Genomic DNA, 21,935 nt, shown 5'->3' with positions numbered 1-21,935 from the left:
TCCAGAAGTTTCCCCTTATCCAATTTCTACCTCTGAGCAATCAAAAAAAAATGCTCAATTTGACACCATCAATCCATGAACAAAGACAACAGTTCATCCACGGAACATGTCATCCATTCTACACAAAGTAAGATCTGGCAGTATTCGCCTTAACCAGAAAACCAACTTAACAACTCAACATGGGAAAAATAGCTTAGTTATTATTCAATACCTTGAATAATTTGTTCCATACCTTAAAACCTATGATTTTTCCCCCATAATCCCTCACTCTAGCATCCTTATATCCAAGAAATGCATTTCCTATTAACAGCATGTCTTACATATTGACTGAATCTCCAGATTCTATATATAACACATGCCATGAGGCACACTCTCCACCACTGTCGGTTCTGCTAAGGATCTGTACCATACGAGAACAAATCACAACAGTTTTCAACACAACATAAACAACCACCAAGTGAGAGACCCCAGGTTGTGAAGAATTTCCTTGTCGACAGAAATGCTACCATCAGTATTGTGGCATACATAGGAAAACAAGAAATTGTAGAAATAATAACCAAAAAGCAAGGAAGGAATTGGTAGCCGATGTATTAGACTAGCAGATTCAATAAGATAATGCCATAAGCAGAAGTAGGATAACCAAGGAAGAAGAGCAAAACATGGAGCTAACAAGATGGGGAGACTCCTTATCTTGCTGCTTTAGCAGTTCAACTAGTGTTCAAAATGCTCAATTCATGGTTAACAGTCATTCAAGAAGTAACAGCTTGAGACTCATCTGTATCAAAACATAACTCGCCTCAACAAAGGCACAACACAAATAGGGCGCAAAATACAAGACGAAAACTTCTGCCAGCGCTTCCCGCTAAGACTTTCATGTCCTACAATCACCCAGTTCATGACACACAAATACACAATATCAGAAAGCTATAGCAAGGAAATTCAATTTCCATGCACATTTCTGTATAATGTGATGTACCTAGAAGAAAATAAAAGAAGTAAACTAATGATTTCTATACCAAAGTGACCAGTACAGCTAGGTCCACAATCTTCCCCATTAAAATTAAGACACTGAAACACGGTTCCATTAAAGATTGAATCTCCACCATACCTCTCTTTAATTACCTTAAATATTGTTCTAGTCACCTAAAATTTGAAGTAATCTACAGTCCAAAGCATTAAAAAAAACCAATGAGCAAAATTCACTATTCTAAAACAACAGACTTCACCTTGAATTGCCAAGCCATTCTTTCTTAGCTCTTCAAACCTGCCTCCTCCCTCTCTACCTTTTCGGAGAAAAACTTTGTGGCAAACATGTTGTCGAAGAAATATTCCCTGTAAGGATGATTCTGGGGCACAAGCCTTCGGAACTTCTCAAACTGTTTCTCTGCTTCATCTTTCTTTCTTAACAGAGTGTATATGATACCCTGACACAGATAGGGCCTGAAATCCCTTGGTTCATCCTTTACCAGCTGCTCATACAACTTTAAGGCATCCGAATAGTTCCCCTCAATAACCTTAATTTGAGCAAGCAAGAGCTTGAAATCCGTCAATTCCGAATTCGTCTTCTCCTTCTTGCACTTGTCCATTGCTACCTCGATTCTCTTCAATACTTGGTCCAGTGAACCACCAGTTTCCGAACAAGCTATCACCAGGCCGTGATAAGCCTCCACACGAAATGGGTCTTTGGCTAATATCTCCTCAAACCCTTTTCTGGCCTCTTCGTGATCTCCACTGTAGCTAAATATGTGAGCTTTCAGCAGCGGCCACTCCTCGTCATAAGGCTCGAGCTCGATCAAGCGGTCCACAATCTGAATTGCTTCAGAAAGCTTCCGAGACTTTATTTTAACTTCCATAAGGGAGCGTAGAGCTTCGATGTCGTCGGGCTGGCGATTCAACTGCTCTTGGAGGGCTCGCTCTTGCTCCTCGTAGGGAACGTTATCCTGGGTGGACACATTGGAGGTCTCCACCGTGGGTGTAGCAACCGGGGCAGCGATTGCGGGCTTGTGTTGGAGGCGCATGAAGAATAACGCAGCTGCTGCGGCGACAGCGAGTCCAGCTGTCTTGAGGATGGAGGGTTTAGAAAATTTGGGGGTTTGATAGAGTGGATTGGAAGAGGACGGTGTTGATGAGGACGAGCCTCGTAGAGAAAGCTTGATCGGTGAGGATGACATTGAAGAAGAAGAAGAAGATGGTGGAGTTCGGAAGGAGAGTGAAGAAATGGATTTAGGAAACGATGTAGGGCGGTTATTGAGTGAGAGGTGAAGAGGTTGGTGACGGCAGTGGAGTCTAGCTAGAGAATCCATGACAGTATTGGAAGGAAAAGGAGAGTTGTAAAACCCTGGAGATGACAATGGAAGGAAGAGAAATGTTCAAAACCCTCGACAAGGCAAGGATATGCGGAACCATGAACCATCCATATTCCATAGTCCATACCAATACCATACGGATCGTTTCGTTTCGTTTAAAGTAAGTAACAAAGATGTTATCAATTGGGCCAGCTGGCCTCTGATGTTGGAGAAAGCCCATAAATCAAATTGAACGGGCTATGTGTGCAAATATGTCTGGGCCAACATGGGGAAGAATCAAGAAAAATTTTATTTACACACCACTAATCCACTATCTCTACACCATTCTTTGCACATGATAAGTCTACATACAAATTTATAAGTCTACACCATAAATTTATAAGTCTACATACAAATTTTTAGTGAAAATACCAAATTAACCTTGTTTTATACAATATTAAAAATATTAGTGTTAAGTTTACACACATTCAAACTTCAAGTCTCTTACCGATTTCTTCATGTTGGGACTCCAGCTGCCATCGATTTCCCACACTTGAATCGACGTCCGAAACCATGCAAGTAGACGACCAAAAATTTATCATTACAAACGTCAAAAAGCTTTAGAGGAGAGGTAAGGTTTTGTGAATTATCTCTTAAATATTTCTATATCTAATGAAATCTCTCAAATTGAACATGTGGGTTTGTCGATTTCTGTATATAGCACGAGTGAGTGTGTGTAGTTGTTAAACGTTGGGCGATTTCTGGTTAGAATATGGCTGAAATAAAAATCGACACACCAGATCCGTTTCTAGGGTTATAAAACTGTGACATCGTGTTATTTATCTGTTAAAAATATGACATCATCTGTCGTTTTTCTTCACAAAAAACCACAGCTTTTGTCGATTTTTAATCTCTCCAGAAATCGATAGGGTTGTGTTGTTATTCTTTCAGAAAAACGACAGGCCGTGTTTTTTTTTTGGAAGAAAAACAACAGTACCGTGTGGTTTTTATTACAGAAAAACAACAACCTGTGTTGTTTTTCTTCCAAAAAAATGACATCGTGTTGTTGTTGTTTTTTTTTTCCTTTGGAAAATTATGGTGTAAACTTAGTAATCTCTAATTAAATATGCAAAAATTATTTATTTTAAATTTTTAGTTTAAAGGTTAATATGTCATTGTCATTATATATAAAGATGTTTATGCAAACTACAAAAATTTAAAAAGTGATGTAAATATAGTAGATTAGTGGTGTGTAGATAAAATTTCTCATCATTGTTTCACAATTGTCCTTTTGCGGTCAAAATATATGAGAGCATTCTCATTTATTTATTTTTTGTTTTATAATGATTCCGAATAGGGTTCAGGGCACTCTTTTTTTTTTTTTTTTTTAAAAAAACGTCACTTACAAATTAGAATTCATATTTGTTATTAATTTTTTGATGAATCAAAATATTTTTCAATAAAAATATATATAATTACATTCACAAATCACAATGTTTAAAATAAATCCATCTATTATTTTTTCAAAATTAAAAAAAGAAAAAACCATACCAAAATAGTGCACCGGTCGGTCGTTAGCCCCAATTGTAAAATAACGTTTAATATCTACTATAGTACTGAAATAACGGCTAACGCTCAAGGAGAGCTCCACCTCTTGCATCGCATGATCAATAAGAATAATCAAAGACCATACAGTCATATAGATATGGTTCCTCCGTTATTGACTCTTGTAGGCATTGACATTTGACATACTATGAACTCTGCCTCTAATCTCAACCAACTACAACATGGAACCCTCTTCTAGTTTATCTCTTTCATTATCATCAAAAGATCCTCGTTTACCAGCAGCAGAATGTGCATTAAGAAGCATTACATACCACGAGATATCTGGCTGCAAAATCCCCCAATTCCACATTTGAATGGATCCGACAGCCTCCCAGCAATGCCTTCCAAAACCCCAATTCCTTGATCAATAGGCAGATCATGAAGAGACTTAGTGGCCTCTGTGGAAAGCATGGATTTAGAGAGTAAACGAACTGTGAATACACAACAAAGCTTAGCCCTTTTACAACTTTGGATTCTACTGCAAGCCCACAATAGGCCAAGAAATGAAGGACTACTACCATCAAACATGATAGATCTACGTGCAAGACTCAGAAATTGACATTTTCTCCATTTCTTACATGCTCAGAGAAAAGGTCCAAAACCATATAAATCTGGTCCTTCTGTCGATGACTCTGGTCAGCAGTGACAAATATATGAATTATGCTTCTGATCTCAATCCAACTGCACCCCGGAACCCTCTTCATTTGCTTATCTTTCATCTCCTTCCTTATCATTGACACATTCTGCCATCTACCTGCTGCAGAATGTGCATTCGACAGCATTACATATGATGACACATCTTCAGGATCCAAAGACAGGATCTTCCTGACTGCTAGCTCCCCCAAAACCATATTTGAGTGGATCTGACACCCTCCAAGCAATGCCTTCCAAAACCCAATTCCTGGATCAAATGGCAGGTCATGAAGAAACTTCTCAGCTTCTCTGAAACGCGCGGATCGAGACAGTAAATCAACCATACAAGCGTAATGTTCAGGTTTTAACAAGCTGGGGTTCTTGAGTCTTGCTTGATTGAAATACGAATAGCCCTTGTCGACTAGACCAACATGATTACAAGCCCATAATAGGCCAAGAAGGGTAACACTGTTAGGTCTAATACCTGCAACTAACATTTTCTCGAATAAATCCACCGCCTCATCTCCTCTTCCATTTTGAGCACACCCACAAATTACAGAATTCCAAGAAACAATATTTTTATCAGGAAGCTTATTGAAGACCAAAAGACTATCTTCCATGCTTCCACATTTTGCATAGAAGCTAATAAGAGAATTGGCACTAAACACATCAAGCTTACCCAGGATCTTAATAGCACATCCATGAAAACTCCTTCCTATTCCAAGTGCCGCTATATTGGCAGCTGCACTAAAAATACAAGAAAATGTAGATTCGTTAGGCGTCATACCTTGTCTCAGCATCTCAATAAAAAGATTGACAGCATCTTCATTTTGACCCATTTGGCTATAACCCCCGATTATTGCATTCCAAGAAACAACATTTCTCTCTGGCATCTCTTGGAAAATCTGAAGCGCGTCGCCAAACCTCTCTTTCTTCAAGTAACCAGACATTAAAGTTGTGTACGACACGACATTTGGGTTGTGAATGTCCTGAAAGGATCTTCGAGCTTCCATAAGAGAACCCAACTTGACATACATATCAGAAACCGCACTGCCCACAAAGACAACAGGGTGCAGGCCCATCTTCATTGCGCAAGCATGGAACTGCCTCCCCAAATAAAGATCTCCCAGCACAGTCGAAGAGTGAATGACAGTGCCAAATGTAAACTCATTGGGTCTAATATTTAACTCGAACATTCTCGAAAACAGATAAATGGCATCATCGTAATTCTGCAGGCGAGCGGAGCGGCTAATTAGTGTAGTTGCGGACAGCACATTCAGTTCAGGCATACTGTCGAACATTTGACGAGCATGTGACTTTGCAGTTGCTTCTTCGTAGTGGCGTCCATGAGTAGCTTTCGGGGTTTCTGCTAGATTGTTACACGCTAAAGTGCAGGCTTCTCTGTGTATGAGCAGAGAATGGCGAAATCTGCATACGATCAACTTCATAGTAAATATTGATCCATCGTCCCAACCTTCCAGCTTTTGGAGGCAAAGGCTAATATTTATTTATTCTTGATACTCGACAAATTTTCTAAATTCTGCTTTTTTCTTTCAAATTTTCGAAATTTCAGTTTTTCCCCGTTTTCGAAATTTTGTGACTAAAAGCATCCCCACTAGAGTAATTGTCTCTATATATTATTTGTAAAAATAACATAATAGAGAATCACTTTTTAGTGCACTTCACCTAATAAATTTTCCATGTTAATTTATAACTAGGGGTATGCCCGCGCTTCACGCGACATGTAATTTTACTTTTTATTTATATTGCAGCATAAATGTAGTGTTGGTTTTCAATCTCCGTCTATAAATTTGAACAAATTTAGGTTTATGGATGGAAGCGGCATGTAATTTTTCTTTTTAATTATATTTGCAGCATAAATGTGTAAAGAAATTGAAAGCCTGTCAAATATGTGTGGTTGTTTAACCGTTTGATTATCTCATCTTGATTTTGAAAATGAAACTTGTAGTGCTCAATGGGAGCACCATCATACCCCGATAGCTCTTTGAAGGAAGAAATGGGTAAAAAATTGATTGATACGTCTCCCGGTACAAGCTTGTATGCATTATTACTACCAATGACCTTGAAATTTTTAATCACATAGATATGTCCCTCTTTGATTTTATTGCGAAACATTTCAACCTGACGCTTATGAATTTTTCCATGGATTTGTATTCCCTGCATAGCCGAAGTTGTAAATTAATGCATCAAAAAAAGACACAAACAACAATATGTTAGACAATACATCCAATTAAGTGTTTTAGGTTTAATAAAATAAACAATAACAATACATTAGCTTCAAAAGATGTGGTATGAATTTAACGAAAAAATAGAATAGTCTAATATGTGAGATGCAAGCTACCCTTCAAGTCATCGGGGAGCAAGATACACGAAGTGAAAAGATAGATATCATTAACAACATAAAAAGCTCAATTCAGATTCATCACAGTAAGGAAAACCAGGAGCAATCATTTAATAAACAATTTATGAGAAACTAATTCCATAAAGTAAAACAATACCTAATGGAACTTCTTGTTGACACAAGTGGAGCAAATGTGTTGGGTTATGTGATATGAAAAAAAATACTAATTATATCAATGTTAATCACGTAATATTAATTGAAAATATACCTACTACAAAATTAATTGATTTAAACCATATAAACAATAAGAAACATGCGAACCAAATAGTTAAAAAATAGAATAGTCTAACATCACATCTGTATTCAAAAGAAGCATATCCACACTCAGAAGGTCATTGTTATTTCGAACATTCTTAGAATCCCATAGCCGGCTGATGCGGGTAATCACCTCCCAATTCATCCTTGAACCATCAATTTTTTTGCAGTGTATCAGCCGTAATGATATGTTGTATGAGAAAGAATAAGTTCAAGTGTTTTGAAAGTTGAAAAGAACACAAAGATTTGCTAATTTATATAGGTTAAACAATCATCACAATTACTAAATATTTTGTATTAAACATCATAAATTGGAGCAAATAGAAATAACCAACCTTTGCGAATTTAATGAGAGACCTTCTCTTGCATTTCTTCCTAGCTGCACTACTTTTGAGAATTAACAGTTACAAATGGGGTTGGTCTATCAAACATGGAAGACATGAATCAAATAGCTGAAAACATGGAAGACATCAAATAAATCATATTTTATGTTTTGATAAACGTATTTTATGAAAACATGGAAGACATGAGTGAGAATGTATATAGAATAACGGCCCAATTAATGGATTTAATTATATGGTAACTGTTTAGCAATTAACTGTGAAAGGAAAATAAAATCAACATTAATGAAATGAGTGAGGTTGTGTATGGAATAATGACTCAATTAATGGATTAAATTATATGGTAGTCGTTTAGCAATTAAGTGTGAAAGGAAAACAAAATCAACTTTAATGACACAAATCAATTGATAAATTGAAATAGGAAATAAATTATTAAATTGGAATTATTCTCTAATGGTTATGCATGATACTTTAATGACACAAATCAATTGATAAATTGAAATATGAAAGAAATCGTTAAATTGGAATCATTATGTAATGATTACGCATGATTTAATTTGTTCTAATTAAATCAATAATTAATACATGTTATTTGTGTGTTTGTGTATAACTTGAATAAATAAAAATTATTCTCTTATTCAGTAATCATACTATGTATATGATTTTCTTATATAATTTTCCATACAAATTTTATTTTATTTTTGTTTTGAAAGGTCAAAACTCAAAAGACTAATTATACTAGTGAAAAACTAATATAGCGTACCACATCATGTGGTAATTTTCTCCACCAAATGAGTAATGGGTAGACGAAACCCATCAAATGAAGACCCAACAAAAAAGAAACAAACTAAAACTATCGGTACTAACGAACACCGGAGGTACAACACCGGATAGGATACCTGACTATAGAGAAAAAAAAATACAAAATAAACAGGGGACTATTGTCTCCACATTGAGGTAGGATTGAAACAACAAGCTTGCATCAGTATAACCAAATCTATCATTTTGAATCCACTACCAATACAGATATGACAATTTGAGACAGTATCAAAGCAAATCTCAAAACAGAAGCAGATCCGGATGTAGATTGAAAGAGATCGACCATTGTCATCTTCTTATTCAGTGTCGCATTGAAGTCGACAAGCCCACATGTAGTAAGATAGAACACATAGAGAACTCAAATTATTTGACAAGCATACTAAGGGTCAGTTTGGTAAAGCATTTGTAAAGTAGCAGATATATCAGTAGAAATGGATACGAAACAATTTTAGTATCAGATATGCTGCCTATATGCTGAGTATGTGTTTGGTTAAACTTTTATTGTTAATATTTGTGTTGTGTAGCATATTGTGAGAAATTACGTGTAAGGGTATTATGCATATTAGTTGTATACCTGTATCTAAACATACAACTTAATTAATTTAATTAATCTAATCAATTATCAATTATCAATTATCAATTTAATTTATTTATAAATTAATATAGTTGTATCTAAATATAAAAATTAATTTATTAGTTTATTAATAAATTAATAATTTGTTAGTTTATTAATAAATTAATAATTTATTTGGTGAGGGTATAATCAGAATAAAGTAAAATTATGGGGACAAAATAGACTTTGTTTACTCAAATGCTAGTGAAATGCTTCCATTTTGTAGCATTTCCAAAGTAGTATAAAATGCTGAAAAAATGGTCTTGGATTATGTGTCCGAAAATTGTTGTTTGGATGGCTGCAAGCATTTATACTATCAAATAGTATAAATACTTGTAAAAAAATTGTTCCAAAGGGGGCCTAAGTCTGTCCCACGGGAAAGAAATAAAACAAAGGGGAGGATCTCCACCTCCTCCAATTCAACTGCTGGTGAACAAAGTTTTAGAGAAAAAAAAAATAAGAGAGTTTAAGAAGTTGAGAGATTTTATCTTCACAAGACTATTCAAAATTTCAAACAAATTTTTTTTTGAGAAGGGGCTATTCATACAATTTTCTAATTCATTACAACTTTAACGAAGATATTTATTTGTAATTCAATCTCTTAACTCTCCTTAATTCTTATTAACTCTTTTTAATTCTCCAAAAAAAAAAAATTGGGAAAAAAAACTTTCGCTGGTCATAGATTTTTCAACTTTAGATTTTGACCGTTCAGGCGATGGAACTTCCCTAGCCATGGTTGACTGACAAGCCGCCCGCTTTGTCGTGCTTAGCTTGGTCTCTCCTTCGAAAGGACGTCTGAAGGCAGTTGGAGCCGTGGCCATAGCCACCGTCATCTCCCTATCTGTCACACCATCCCAAGCTCACCGCTCTCTTACCTCTCCCAATACCCTCCGATCTCTGCCTTCTTCTTCATCTTATTCGACGCTTTGTTTTAGTTCTATCAGATCGAACTTTTCTTTTAGGAGCACCAACTTGCAAGTGTGTGCATCTTCAATGAGCATTGAAGCTCCCGGTATATTGCCACCGGCTTCGTTTCTTGACAAGAGAGAGAGTGGATTCCTTCACTTTGTTAAGTATCACGGCCTCGGCAACGACTTCATTTTGGTAATTTTCTTTTCCTAGCCTCGAATGCTCCCCCCTTTATCGTACAGCATAATGAGAAAGTTTAAGCCTTCAATCAATGAAATTTGAGGCAGTGACATGATTGTATTGATGCAGTATTTAGGATGAAACAAAGAAGTCAACTTTCATGTGGGAAAAGTATGTGAAATTGAACACGTTTGAACCTTCAGTTAGTTAAACTCAACGAGGCTGTTTACCTTATATGAGATGTTTGATTCTAAATGTTCGTAGTTCACAGTACTCAACGAGCAGATTACAGCTGTTTGGTTAATTTTCCTTTGTTGAAAGTACAAACTTTACGACTTTGTTGAAATGTCATGTTCATAAAGTACACTGTTTGTGAGAGCAATTAGTATGCTTTCACTTGCATTAGTTGCTCATTCTTGATTTCTGTGTTAGGTTGATAACAGGGACTCCACAGAACCTAAGATCGCTCCAGAGAAAGCTGTGAAGTTATGCGATCGCAACTTTGGGATTGGTGCTGATGGAGTGATATTTTCCATGCCAGGAACTGCCGGGACCAATTAGGATCTTCAACTCCGATGGCACTGAGCCAGAGATGTGTGGTAATGGTGTTCGATGCCTGGCCAAATTCATTTCTGAGCTCGAAAATTTTCAGGGGAAGCAAAGGTTTACTTTTCAAACTGGAGCCGGTCTAATTGTTCCCGAAGTTCAAGAGGATGGTAGGGCTAAGGTTGATATGGGGGAACCCATACTTAAGTCATTGGATGTGCCCACGAGATTATCTCCAAATAAAGATCAAGCTGTTGTTGAATCTGAACTGGTTGTAGATGGGGTTACCTGGAATGTGACTTGTGTTAGCATGGGAAACCCTCACTGTGTGACGTTCAGGACCAAAGAAGGACAGGTGCGCTTTTGATAGCGGATTGAAAACTATGTCATTGACCTTGAATTAGAATTTGCAAAGATGACTTCCTTCTGATATATTTTGTAAAGCACAGTGGGTGAACAGAGAGATTTTGAAGCTCCCGAATTATGATTTTATCATTAAGTGCTAAAGTCTACTAAACTTGAAGGCATGGGTTAATGCGCTGTAACTTGTGAGTGTTTCAAGATTAGAATGAATTGGAGAGGACTATGGATGGCTACATAACTTAAACGAAGGATGGTGGTGAATCTAGCTACTTCAACCTAATTTTACTTTATTTTGCAGTCCAATAGAATTGGTAAGATTCTGTATTATTTCTTTTGTCAGTGGTCCACAGTGTCAGGCTTCATCTTCATCTTCCTGGGCCATGGTGTTCTTATAAGTTACGCACACAAGCATGCCGCACATATATTGGATAAAGAGAGATTGATTGTTATTAACATCTTTTGGTTCGTAATTTGTGTTACTGATATTCCTTCAATTGCTATATGCTTGCAACAAAGCAGAATTTGCAGGTTGATGAACTAAATTTTGGTCAAATTGGTCCCAAGTTTGAGCATCATGATATGTTCCCTGCTCGAACAAACACAGGTTAGATATATCTTTGCATAAAGGTGTTATTGTGATTGGAATCAGGACCAAAACTGACTTTGTTATAAGCTTATATTTCTAGAGTAGACAATGGAAGTTGGTTTCTTTTATTTATGCCTTACCATACATCAAGATCAAGTAACCTGCAAAGCAAGGTAGTTTGGTTGTTCACATGCTGTCTTAAGTGAATATTGTTGTAGCTACTATAATCATGTTAAATTGACCGCTGGCTTTCAATTTTCAGAGTTTGTGCAAGTTTACTCTCGTTCGGACCTGAAGATGCGTGTTTGGGAGCGAGGGGCAGGTCGGCGATTTCTACAATAAAAGTAGTTTGTTTTTTTTTTAACCTTGTGGAATATCTTTACTTGGATGGGTTACATGATTTTGGAGATGTGCGTTATTCCAAGTCAATAATATGTTGGTTGTATGTGATATGGCAATCTACTAATTTCTTTGTTTGATTACAAAGATTTTAGTAATTGATTATTCTAAAATGTAGGAGCAACTTTGGCCTGTGGAACTGGAGCTTGTGCAACAGTTGTTGCTGCAGTCCTTGAAGGTCATGCTAACAGAGTAAGTTTATAATGTGACTGATGTTTAGAATTTGTTACTAAAATAGCATTGAAAATGTAGAGACAACTACTTGTCTTGCAGAATTGCAGAGTTGATCTCCCAGGAGGAGGGCCACTGGAGATTGAGTGGAGGGAGGAAGACAACCATGTGTACATGACAGGCCCAGCTGAAGTGGTATTTTATGGATCAGTAGCCCTATGATTTACCTAAGTTCAGTTAAAGTGGGGGGTAGTTTATGAATTGATCTAAAATTCTTATAGAACCACCTAATTATGTCGAAATAAGGCATGTTACGAGTAGTAGTTGACTCATGGATGAGTTTTTGAAATCCCCTTTTCCTCTCTACCCGTTGTGATGAGAATCAACTGTGACTCCTCAGACTCACCCCCATGAAAGATTGAAAGATTGAAAGTTGGGCCTCAACGTTTCAAAACAACGGAATTTACAAACTACGAAATGATGTTTGCTTCAGACATGAGTTATATTCCCTTATTTTTTTGGGCTTACTAGTTCAAAAAAACAAGCAATATTTTTTTAATATATAGAGTTACACTACGAGCTGGTAAGGTTTAAGTTTAACTAATCGAGAATTAAGAAAATTTACCTCAATGCCAAATTGGCAATGCTGTGAGAAAAAAAAAAAGGAAAATTAGTTGGCTTCTCTCCAAAAAAAAAAAATGGTGGGGTTATTCATAACTATATTCTTAATTCTTAATTCTAGGAAGGGATGGTGGGAATTTATTGTCTAAAATAGACGCATCAATAGAAAGAAGCCAAACGTGGGAAAAGAAAACTGAAAGATGACTCCTAGGAAAGTTCAACTGGTTGGGCCCGCATTTTCAAAAGCGTCACTGGCCGCGTGTCCACAACGGCTCTATTATCATTCATTATATAATATTCACCCAAAAGTAGCCGTTGGAGAGAGTCTCTCACATTCCAAATATCCACCTCCTCCATCAAAATCCCTACTTTCAAAAAAATTATCTTCCCTACAGTACGACAACTAGGGTTTCGATCGAAGCCATCCACTTCTTACAGTAAAACTTCCGGCAAGCATCTAGATTCCTTGACTTCTATTTGCCAATTTTAATTGGAAGATTAGGGATCCACGTTTTGGTTTGAAGAAGAAGGAAATATGATGTCGCTCACTCCAGATCCGTCTAGGAAGGTTTCGTCGGGGATGACTCCATCTCCATCTCCCTTCCTCACACCTCGTCCTGAAAGACGCCGTCTGGATTCAAGAGGAGGAGCCGACTGGAACTCCAACCGTCTAGACAAAGATAAAGAGGTTAACGTGCAAGTTCTTCTACGATGCAGGTCACTTCCTAATTTATGATCCGTCCAGTTACCAGTCTCATACCATTTTTTATTCTGTAAAAATTGATTAAAAGTTATAGGATTTAAAATTTACATATATATATATATTATATATATTGAGGATTGCGCCAGTCTTCATCTTGATCTGAGATGCTAAGGACGTCAGGCCTCAGGCATCTTAATTGATTAATTTGCTTGAAACGGGAACCAGGCCATTAAATATCCACTTAATTTCTAACACACCGTAATTTAAGTATCCACTTTATTTTGATTCCCTCAAACTTGAACCAGACCATTAAGTGATGATGAGCAAAGAATGAACGTCCCAAGAGTGATATCATGTAATGAGCACAAAAGGGAAGTCACTGTTTTGCAGAGCATAGCTAACAAGCAAGTGGATAGAGTTTTCACTTTTGATAAGGTAATGTGGGTATCTACAAATATTAACTAGCTTTTTTTTCACTGGCGTTTAATATGCAATTTTAGTTGATTGGAAATATATTTTTTGTTAGATTTTTGGGCCCAAATCACAACAAAGATCTATATACGACCAAGCAATTGCCCCAATTGTTAATGAAGTTCTTGAGGGTTTCAACTGCACCGTCTTTGCGTATGGGCAGACAGGTACCGGCAAAACATATACAATGGAGGGTGGGATGAGAAACAAGGTAACAAAATATTACTCTCTTATTTCTCTTATTTGTCTTCGCTTTCCATACAAGCACTACAGCAGTAGGTGTTTTGTCTGGATTTGGGAACCATATCTCACATGTGATGAGACATAGGGTGGGGATTTGCCTGCTGAAGCTGGTGTTATTCCACGAGCTGTTCGCCAGATTTTTGATACACTGGACGCTCAAAGCGCTGATTACAGCATGAAAGTGACATTTTTGGAGCTTTATAATGAAGAAATAACTGATCTCCTAGCTCCTGAAGATAATTCGAGATTGGTGGAAGATAGGCCAAAGAAACCCATTTCGTTGATGGAGGATGGTAAGGGTTGTGTGGTAGTGAGAGGTCTTGAAGAAGAAGCTGTATACAGTGCAAATGAAATCTACAGTCTCTTGGAACGAGGAGCAGCTAAAAGGCGAACAGCAGATACTTTGTTGAACAAACGCAGCAGGTTTTTTCTAGTGACTCTATTGTTTCAATGATATTGAATCTAGAGAAACCTTGTTTTGCTAAACCATTTCTGTTTTTGTTGCAGTCGTTCTCATTCAGTCTTCTCCATTACTGTTCACATAAAAGAAGCAAGAGTCGAAGATGAGGATCTTATTAAATGTGGCAAACTTAATCTAGTTGATTTGGCAGGTTCCGAGAACATTTCTCGTTCGGGTGCAAGAGAGGTAACATGCCTTCTTACTCATTATATAAAGCATTTTATAGCAGGTTTGAATAAAAAAATCTAGTTACTATTCCAAGAATCACTTGTCTTGTTTATGAAGCCACCAGAGGTGTGATTCACTGTCTTTTAGGATAATGTAAACTAATAAACTATGGGAACTAAATGATTACCAACTAAACTTGTGACTCTTTTTCCTAGGTTACTATAAATTGTAGCAACTTTGGCCAGACCAATGCAAGCTGGAAAGATATGAGTTGCAATTAGTCTTTGCATCATCCTTGCTCTTTCTAACCTGGAATTGTTTTATGAGATATAAACAAAACCTCTCATTAATTGCAGGGTCGAGCAAGAGAAGCAGGGGAGATTAACAAGAGCTTACTCACACTGGGACGTGTAATTAATACACTGGTGGAACATTCCACACATATACCTTACAGGTTCATTCTATAATCCTTGTCTATGTCAGCATACTGAGCTTGTTTTCATTTTTCTAAGACTAAATGCATTATTTATGTTGGCTGATTTTTTCTTACGCAGAGATAGTAAGCTGACAAGGCTATTAAGAGATTCCCTAGGTGGGAAAACAAAGACCTGCATTATTGCTACAATTTCTCCCTCTGCTCATTCTTTGGAAGAAACATTAAGCACTTTGGATTATGCCTATCGCGCTAAAAACATCAAAAACAAACCTGAGGTTAGTCATGATGTCTTCATTTGGCTCTTTCAATTTCTATATTGTTTCTTTCTGCTAATAAGAGTGCTTCTCTGCAGGCAAACCAGAAAATGTCCAAGGCTGTATTGCTCAAGGAATTGTACTTGGAAATTGAGAAAATGAAAGAAGGTTTGACTGATAAATTGATAATGCATGCAGTCTTAAGCTTTCTATGTCCTAACATGGATTCATATTTGTGTAAAAATTAAGCAGATGTTCGAGCAGCGAGGGATAAGAATGGAGTTTACATTCCACAGGAAAGATACGCCAAAGAAGAAGCTGACAAGAAGGTGGATTATTTCTTAAAAGTTGTCTCTAGACTTTTCTTTTTAACAGATCTTCTAAAACATGTTTCTATCAACGATCGAAACTATGCGAATAATGATGGTTTCATGCGGATTTAATTGATAATTTCTACTGTAGGTCAAAGATGTTGTGTCTTCAGTGTTAGCTTAAAAAGGGAATATTCAATATCCGAATCTTTGGTTATGTGGAAGTTACCTTATTAAAATGCAATATTTGAATTTAAATTTAAGGGGCTGCCAAATCATTGATAGTTTCTATGTGAACGTTCAATCATTCCTCAACCAGTTAGGTTAATTCATGTCGGATTCTGGCACCTCTAATTGTTGATAAAAATTCCTGCTGCCTTCATGTATCTGCGTTTGTTTGATATTCAACAAGTAAATTTTGGCACCTTGCAGGCTAGGATTGAGAAGATAGATCAATTAGAGGGTGAGCTCAGTCTCAGTGAAAAGGTATAACTTCTTGTTATTTGTTACTTCTTTCTTATATTTTGTGATTTCATTATAGTTAATGACTTCCCCCATGTGCAGGAAATTGATAAGTGCCGTGAGCTTTATCTCACTGAGCAAGAGCAGCGGCTAGAGTTAGAGAGTGAGCTGAAAGACTGTAAGGTAATTGTGGGTTTATCTACAATTCGATTTCTTCTTGACATATTCCTGATAAGGGTTTCTTTGTTGTTTTTTTAAATTATTTTTTTTAATCTTTTGACTTCAGATACAACTCGAGAACAGTAACAAAGCACTGCTTGATCTTCAAGAGGTCCATAGGATGGCTAAGATGACTCTAAAGGAAAAGGAGTTGATCATCTCCAAATTTCTATTATCGGGCAAGTCTAATGAATGTTCTTTGAAATTTTTTATTATTGCCTTATTTTGTGGCTCACTTATTAACATTCTCACTTATTACATAAACAGAAAGTTGTATAATTGAACGAGCAAAGGAGTTGCGTTTTGATTTGCAAAATGCATCAGATGATATAACTTCACTTTTTGCTAAATTAGGTATGAATAACTTTGTCCTTCTTTTGCATTTCAACTCTGGCTAAAAGGTTAATATGTCATCTGTACTTGAACCATTTCATATGGGTATATATAACAATGTTACTTTGAGGAATGGTATGCTTGGAGAAGCGAAAAGAGGTCATTAAGTTTTTGGAGGCTCTGGTTGTGCTCTTGCTTTTCATAATGGGGACAGCACTGCAAGCACACATCAAAAAATTCCTTAAGGGAAATGCTAAGGGCGGTTGTGGGTGAACAACTGTAGTGTTGACTGAGTTGTGTCTTCTCTCTGCAAATTCACTCCTTATGATGAGACCAACTCGTGGGCAAGTGCTGCGATACTAATGCACATGATAACTGTTAATATCAGAAAGAAATAGATAGAATATTGAATTTATATAAAATTTTCACCTGTGTAACAGCATTCTATCATTCACAGATGAGAAAGACACAATGGAAGCAGAAAATAGGAGCATGGTGTTGACATTTGGTTCTGAACTTGACCAGAAATTAAAAGAACTGCATAAGACCATCCTGGGTTCAGTTTCTCAGCAACAGCGACAACTAATAAGCATGGAAGAACAAACTCGGCTGTTTCTTGCCTGTAAATCTGACGTAAGTAAGGAATTACTCTTATTTTGTACTACGTGCTTATCTGCTTTACTAGTGACATGCTAAAATTTCTTGCCCCAGGCTACACAAATATTGGAGTCAAGGCTCAAGAAAATGACAGAAAAGTATACTACAGGAGTAGAAGCCTTGAAGGAGCTCTCCAGCACAATGCAAAGGAAAGCCTCCACTGACCTAGAGCAGATAAATTCTACAATTTCATCTCAAATGATGGCTGCTGAGTGTGTAAGAGACCATATAAGTGATTTTGAATTCTATTGAGACTGATTTCACTATGTTACCTAGATTTGAAATAACTGGGATAATGCATTTACAGTTTCTTGTCACTGCCGTATCTGAAGCCAGTGACGTTATTGAGGATGTGAAAAATTATGTAGATGAGCAAAAGCATCTGTTGGCTTTATCGGCTCAACAACAAGAGAAGGTAAAGCACTTTTATTACAAGATTCAATAGTTTGACCAATAGAATGTCATAATCATTTATACTTTAATAGTTTAATCGATTTGGATAATGGCAGGGTTTACATCAGAGCTTGATTTCAACACAAGTAATTTCCGAGGCAGCCATGGACTTTTTAAATGACCTTCATCATCATGCTTCTAAAGTCACGACAATGTTCGAAGAAAGACAAATTGAAAAGGTCGAGCAATTAGCTAGTTTTGAGAAGATGTTCAAGGTATCTTAAATCGAATTTTGTAACTTTTATGACCAATATTTAGGGACATAGAATTCTTATAAACTTTACTGCTGTGAACAGGAAGATGCTGCTAGAGAGGAAAAGGAGGCACTGAAAAATATTGCAGCAATATTGGCAACCTTGACATCCAAAAAAACTACAATGGTGAGTGATTTTCTATTCTTAGCCTACTGAATTTTGTTGGTGTATTGCAAAAACTAATATTTTGAAACTATGCATCAGGTATCGAAAGCATCAAGGGATGTTCAGAACTTAAGTATTCAGGAGACTGAGATATTAAAAAGAGAGATGTCCAACATTCAGCAGGTTTCCTGTAGTGCTAAGAAGGAACTGATTACATATGTAGAGAAGGAGGAAAGTCGTTTCATGGAGAATACATTCTTCACAGCTGAATCAAATGCCGTGATGAATAATTGCCTTTACGAGTGGTAGGGTTTGTTCTTTTTTTTTAAAGTATAATCTCTATGGTAGAAGAAGATCGTACATTATATAAAATCCGTAAAGAAAAAGAAAATTGCTGGGTTGGAATATACGGTTCTATTATTTTGTAACGTCTATGAAAGCAAGAAATAACTCTGGCAAGGCTAAAAAAAGTGTCTAGGAGCCTTAAAAATAGTTTCATTTTCATTATTGGATGCTTGTGACAATATAATTCCCTGATGAGCATCTTTAGACAATCTTTTTGACACACGAGCATCTTTATGCTATGTGTTCTTGATATTTATTTGAAATTCCTCAGCAGTTGCCAAAAATTCCAATCACCAATAAATGTAAAATTGACGTTCTATGCAGCTCGAAGCGGGTAGATAAATCTAGGCAGCAATGGATAGATGTCCAGTCATTCATAGAAGATCATACAAAAAGGAATATTTCAGAGATAAATTCCTCGGTGAAGTGAGCTTTCTTCTGCACGTGCACCTTGGCATCAAAATTATGTTGCTCTAAATTTTTATACCATGACCTTGATTCATTGGTTGGTACTGCAGGGAAAGTATTAGCAGGAACCACAGTGCACATGAAGAATTTGTATCTGCCTCATCAATGGTGGAAGTTGATTTTAATGCTAGAGCTGATGATATGCTGGTTGCCGTTAATGGTAATTTTTAATTTGTTGTTAAATTTAAGTTTCCTTCTTTAACTTTTATTCTTTTCTCATCTCTGGTTGAACAAATTTTAACTTGGCAGAATCACTAGCGCTTGACCAAGAAAGTAAGAGAGAATTAGACTTACTCACAGCTGGGTGTTTGGATCAGCTGAAGTCAATGCAAGAGAAGCATGGTGAAAGCATATCCGATATCAGAAGCCAGGCAAAGAAGTCCCTAACAAGAGATTATCTGGTATGCCAATTTGCCTTTGACTTTGCATGGTAGCTATGGATTTTCCTATAACATAGTCATCCTTGCAACATCAACTGTATCAAATCCATGATCAGTTTTTGGGCATATTGATTTCTGAAATTAATTAGTTGCAACACTTGAAAGTTCTGTTTATGCTACTGATGGTTTAGTGTTATATGAACAGGTTGATCATCATAGTGGTACAACACCTAAGAAAGGAGTTATCACAGTGCCCAGCTTGGCATCGATTGAAGAGATGAGAACTGCGCCTGCCATTGAAATTCTAAGACAAGAAAATAATGTAGAGAACGGATCAAAAGGGAGCCGCAGTGAAAGCAAGACCCAGTATCTGCAATTGCAAGTCATGGCATCTCTAAATAGAACGCCTTTTGCAGATGTTAATTAAATGAGGACCACTGAACTTTTGAAACCAGAGAGTAGCTTGGCTTATTGACGTGCTCATCTACCGATGAGTAGTTAAGAGGTCCAGTCCACTATATATATGTATCCTTTTTCTTGCAGATCATCTGTGAAGAGGCGATAAAGCTTCATATGCTTTTGATAAAATGTATTATGATCAAGTTTTTTTTATTGAAGATGAACAACCTGTACCCATTCTTGTGATATAGATTACTAGCGTATATCTATTTCTAAATGTTTGGTAAATGCGGGTCCATAGCCATAGTTTGAGCTTTTATGACCAGATTCAGTTGAAAACCATGATGGAATTATGAGAGACTTTGTTTTAGAGATGTTGCCCAAGAACATGCGTTTAGTGCTATTGGTTTTGGACTAATAGGGGAGGGGGCCTGGCCTACTCATAGAAACCTCGAAGCTCCCATACGGAACAAGGGTTTTGTGTAAAACAAAAGGTGGTTTGTTGTCTGACTTGACTTGCGGTTGTATATATGTACACACAAGACAAAGACAAATACATATGTCGGGAAGTAACAAGAAAGGGTGGTAGCGGAGAGGGAGAGCTCGCCACGGGAGACTGGGTTCACTTTTTTAGGGTTTACCAACTTGGCCGCGTCAAACTGAAGTAGAGAATATATATTATATATATAGATATAGATGTGAACGTGTGGATATAAGTAAAAATGACCACGTGGGAGACCAAATAAGCCTTGTTTTAGTGAATATATACATATTGGATGTATTGGGTAGTTAGGTCATCTAAAACGAGTCAAATAATCCGATCGAGTCCAAGTTTTAGGCTCTTATAATAAGTAGTATTAAGAAGTATAAATAGCAAGATTGGAAGGAAGGCCGGCCTGCCTTACACTTCTTGCATCGTCATCAAATTCTTGGTTTCGTCGATCTCATTTATTGGAAATGTTTTGTTGGACAGAGGGCATGAAGAGGAGAAGCAGAGAAGGTGGAGAGAGAATGATGTTCCAATGCAAGACTTGTAATCGCAAATTCTCATCTTTTCAAGCACTGGGAGGACACCGAGCGAGTCACAACAAGAAGAGACCAGGATTAATGGGACTTGAACCGCCTAACAAAAAAGTAGTAGTGGTAGTTGAAAGCATGAATAAGATGCATGGCTGCTCTGTTTGTGGCCGTAAGTTTGGTAATGGACAGGCTTTGGGTGGCCATATGAGGAAGCATAATAGATCCACTCCTACTCTTACTCATCATCACCAAAGCAGCTTTATTCCAATTCCTACTAGTTTCTCATTGGACTTGAACTTGACACCATTGGAGAATGATTTGGGCCTTCTTTTTCAGCTTTTAGAAGCTGGTTCTTTATGATTTTTTTTATATATATTTTTTTTGAACTTTACTTGTATTAACATTTTTCATTAATTTATTGAATAATAGATCCATGTATGTATGTATAATTGTTTCCTACCTAACTGATTATTAGATTTAGAGCGTGCGATGCGAGAGTCCGGTGTATTTTGGGCCTAATATGGGCCACGGAAAATAAGTTGGGCCCCGTACGTATAAGTGTATTCTTAATGAAGGCAGAAGAAGGCCTTCAAACCTTGAGGCCTTGACCATTACTCAAGAGAATTTTGGGCCCGTCAGTGTTTTTCGTTAAAAAAAAAAAAAAAAGACTCATTCCGCATGTTGTGTCATCATTTTGAGCCTATACAACTTTTTACCCAACGCCCATTGAATTGAACCTCTAGGACTAGAAGCGAAGCTCAAAAGGAAAAAGGGTTACATCGATCATTGAATTGTTTGTTTGGTAATGTTTTACCTACAAGCATTTATCCTAAAATGTTTTTTTGGTAAAATCATAATTGGTTAGCTAAAAAGTAGGCAAGGCAAGCCTGGTTGATTTTTATGCAAGAAAAAAAAAAGTGATGATAGGTACATATATATACTGCTATAGTACGAATTAACAATTAAGCTGAAAATATTAAACTAATTAATTTTGATATTATCATCTCTGACTCTGAGAGTGAATGCAGTTTAGTTGAACGGTCCGA

The 21,935-nt window shown here is 36.7% G+C and overlaps 4 protein-coding genes and 1 pseudogene across 5 annotated transcripts; 3 read left to right on the top strand and 2 right to left on the bottom strand.

Moving 5' to 3' along the window:
- Positions 1-244: 244 nt before the first annotated feature.
- On the bottom strand, positions 245-2,429 carry LOC119995721 (protein SLOW GREEN 1, chloroplastic). 2 transcript variants are annotated; one of them, XM_038842232.1, is made up of 2 exons: positions 1,227-2,429; positions 245-400 (listed from the first exon to the last, which is right to left on the bottom strand). In XM_038842232.1, exon 1 carries the CDS (start codon positions 2,301-2,303, stop codon positions 1,251-1,253), a length of 1,053 nt encoding a protein of 350 aa, XP_038698160.1. In that variant the 5' UTR covers positions 2,304-2,429; the 3' UTR covers positions 245-400; positions 1,227-1,250. The 2 variants fall into 2 exon arrangements, with proteins under 2 accessions (XP_038698160.1, XP_038698159.1); XM_038842231.1 differs by lacking the exon at positions 245-400 and adding an exon at positions 597-878.
- A 1,350-nt stretch (positions 2,430-3,779) lies between these two features.
- Positions 3,780-6,099, bottom strand: LOC119987469 (pentatricopeptide repeat-containing protein At5g42450, mitochondrial). Its single transcript, XM_038832396.1, has one exon. It carries the CDS (start codon positions 5,969-5,971, stop codon positions 4,439-4,441), a length of 1,533 nt encoding a protein of 510 aa, XP_038688324.1. The 5' UTR covers positions 5,972-6,099; the 3' UTR covers positions 3,780-4,438.
- A 2,240-nt stretch (positions 6,100-8,339) lies between these two features.
- Positions 8,340-12,677, top strand: LOC119995679 (annotated as a pseudogene).
- Positions 12,678-13,064: 387 nt separating this feature from the next.
- On the top strand, positions 13,065-20,153 carry LOC119985888 (kinesin-like protein KIN-5B). Its single transcript, XM_038830346.1, has 23 exons — positions 13,065-13,465; positions 13,757-13,886; positions 13,978-14,133; positions 14,251-14,588; positions 14,673-14,811; positions 15,150-15,247; positions 15,348-15,504; positions 15,582-15,651; positions 15,736-15,812; positions 16,227-16,280; positions 16,359-16,439; positions 16,543-16,654; positions 16,743-16,829; positions 17,266-17,441; positions 17,520-17,681; positions 17,773-17,880; positions 17,975-18,133; positions 18,215-18,298; positions 18,377-18,582; positions 18,947-19,048; positions 19,141-19,250; positions 19,340-19,491; positions 19,676-20,153. Exons 1-23 carry the CDS (start codon positions 13,284-13,286, stop codon positions 19,895-19,897), a joined length of 3,162 nt encoding a protein of 1,053 aa, XP_038686274.1. The 5' UTR covers positions 13,065-13,283; the 3' UTR covers positions 19,898-20,153.
- A 535-nt stretch (positions 20,154-20,688) lies between these two features.
- On the top strand, positions 20,689-21,365 carry LOC119995019 (zinc finger protein ZAT11-like). The gene has a single exon (XM_038841377.1). The coding sequence runs from the start codon at positions 20,827-20,829 to the stop codon at positions 21,247-21,249; it is 423 nt and encodes a 140-aa protein (XP_038697305.1). The 5' UTR covers positions 20,689-20,826; the 3' UTR covers positions 21,250-21,365.
- The last annotated feature ends 570 nt before the right edge of the window (positions 21,366-21,935 follow it).

This window comes from Tripterygium wilfordii, chromosome 3, assembly GCF_013401445.1.
Source record: "Tripterygium wilfordii isolate XIE 37 chromosome 3, ASM1340144v1, whole genome shotgun sequence".
NCBI lineage: Eukaryota > Viridiplantae > Streptophyta > Magnoliopsida > Celastrales > Celastraceae > Tripterygium > Tripterygium wilfordii.
This window is presented reverse-complemented; position numbering and strand designations above follow the sequence as displayed.

Coding starts and splice junctions, on each gene's coding strand:
- LOC119995721 (XM_038842232.1), bottom strand. CDS start 2,303: ATGGATTCTCTAGCTAGACTCCACTGCCGTCACCAACCTCTTCACCTC.
- LOC119987469 (XM_038832396.1), bottom strand. CDS start 5,971: ATGAAGTTGATCGTATGCAGATTTCGCCATTCTCTGCTCATACACAGA.
- LOC119985888 (XM_038830346.1), top strand. CDS start 13,284: ATGATGTCGCTCACTCCAGATCCGTCTAGGAAGGTTTCGTCGGGGATG. Junction 16,281..16,358: donor AGCTCAGTCTCAGTGAAAAG/GTATAACTTCTT, acceptor CCCCATGTGCAG/GAAATTGATAAGTGCCGTGA. Junction 17,881..17,974: donor CGGCTCAACAACAAGAGAAG/GTAAAGCACTTT, acceptor GGATAATGGCAG/GGTTTACATCAGAGCTTGAT.
- LOC119995019 (XM_038841377.1), top strand. CDS start 20,827: ATGTTTTGTTGGACAGAGGGCATGAAGAGGAGAAGCAGAGAAGGTGGA.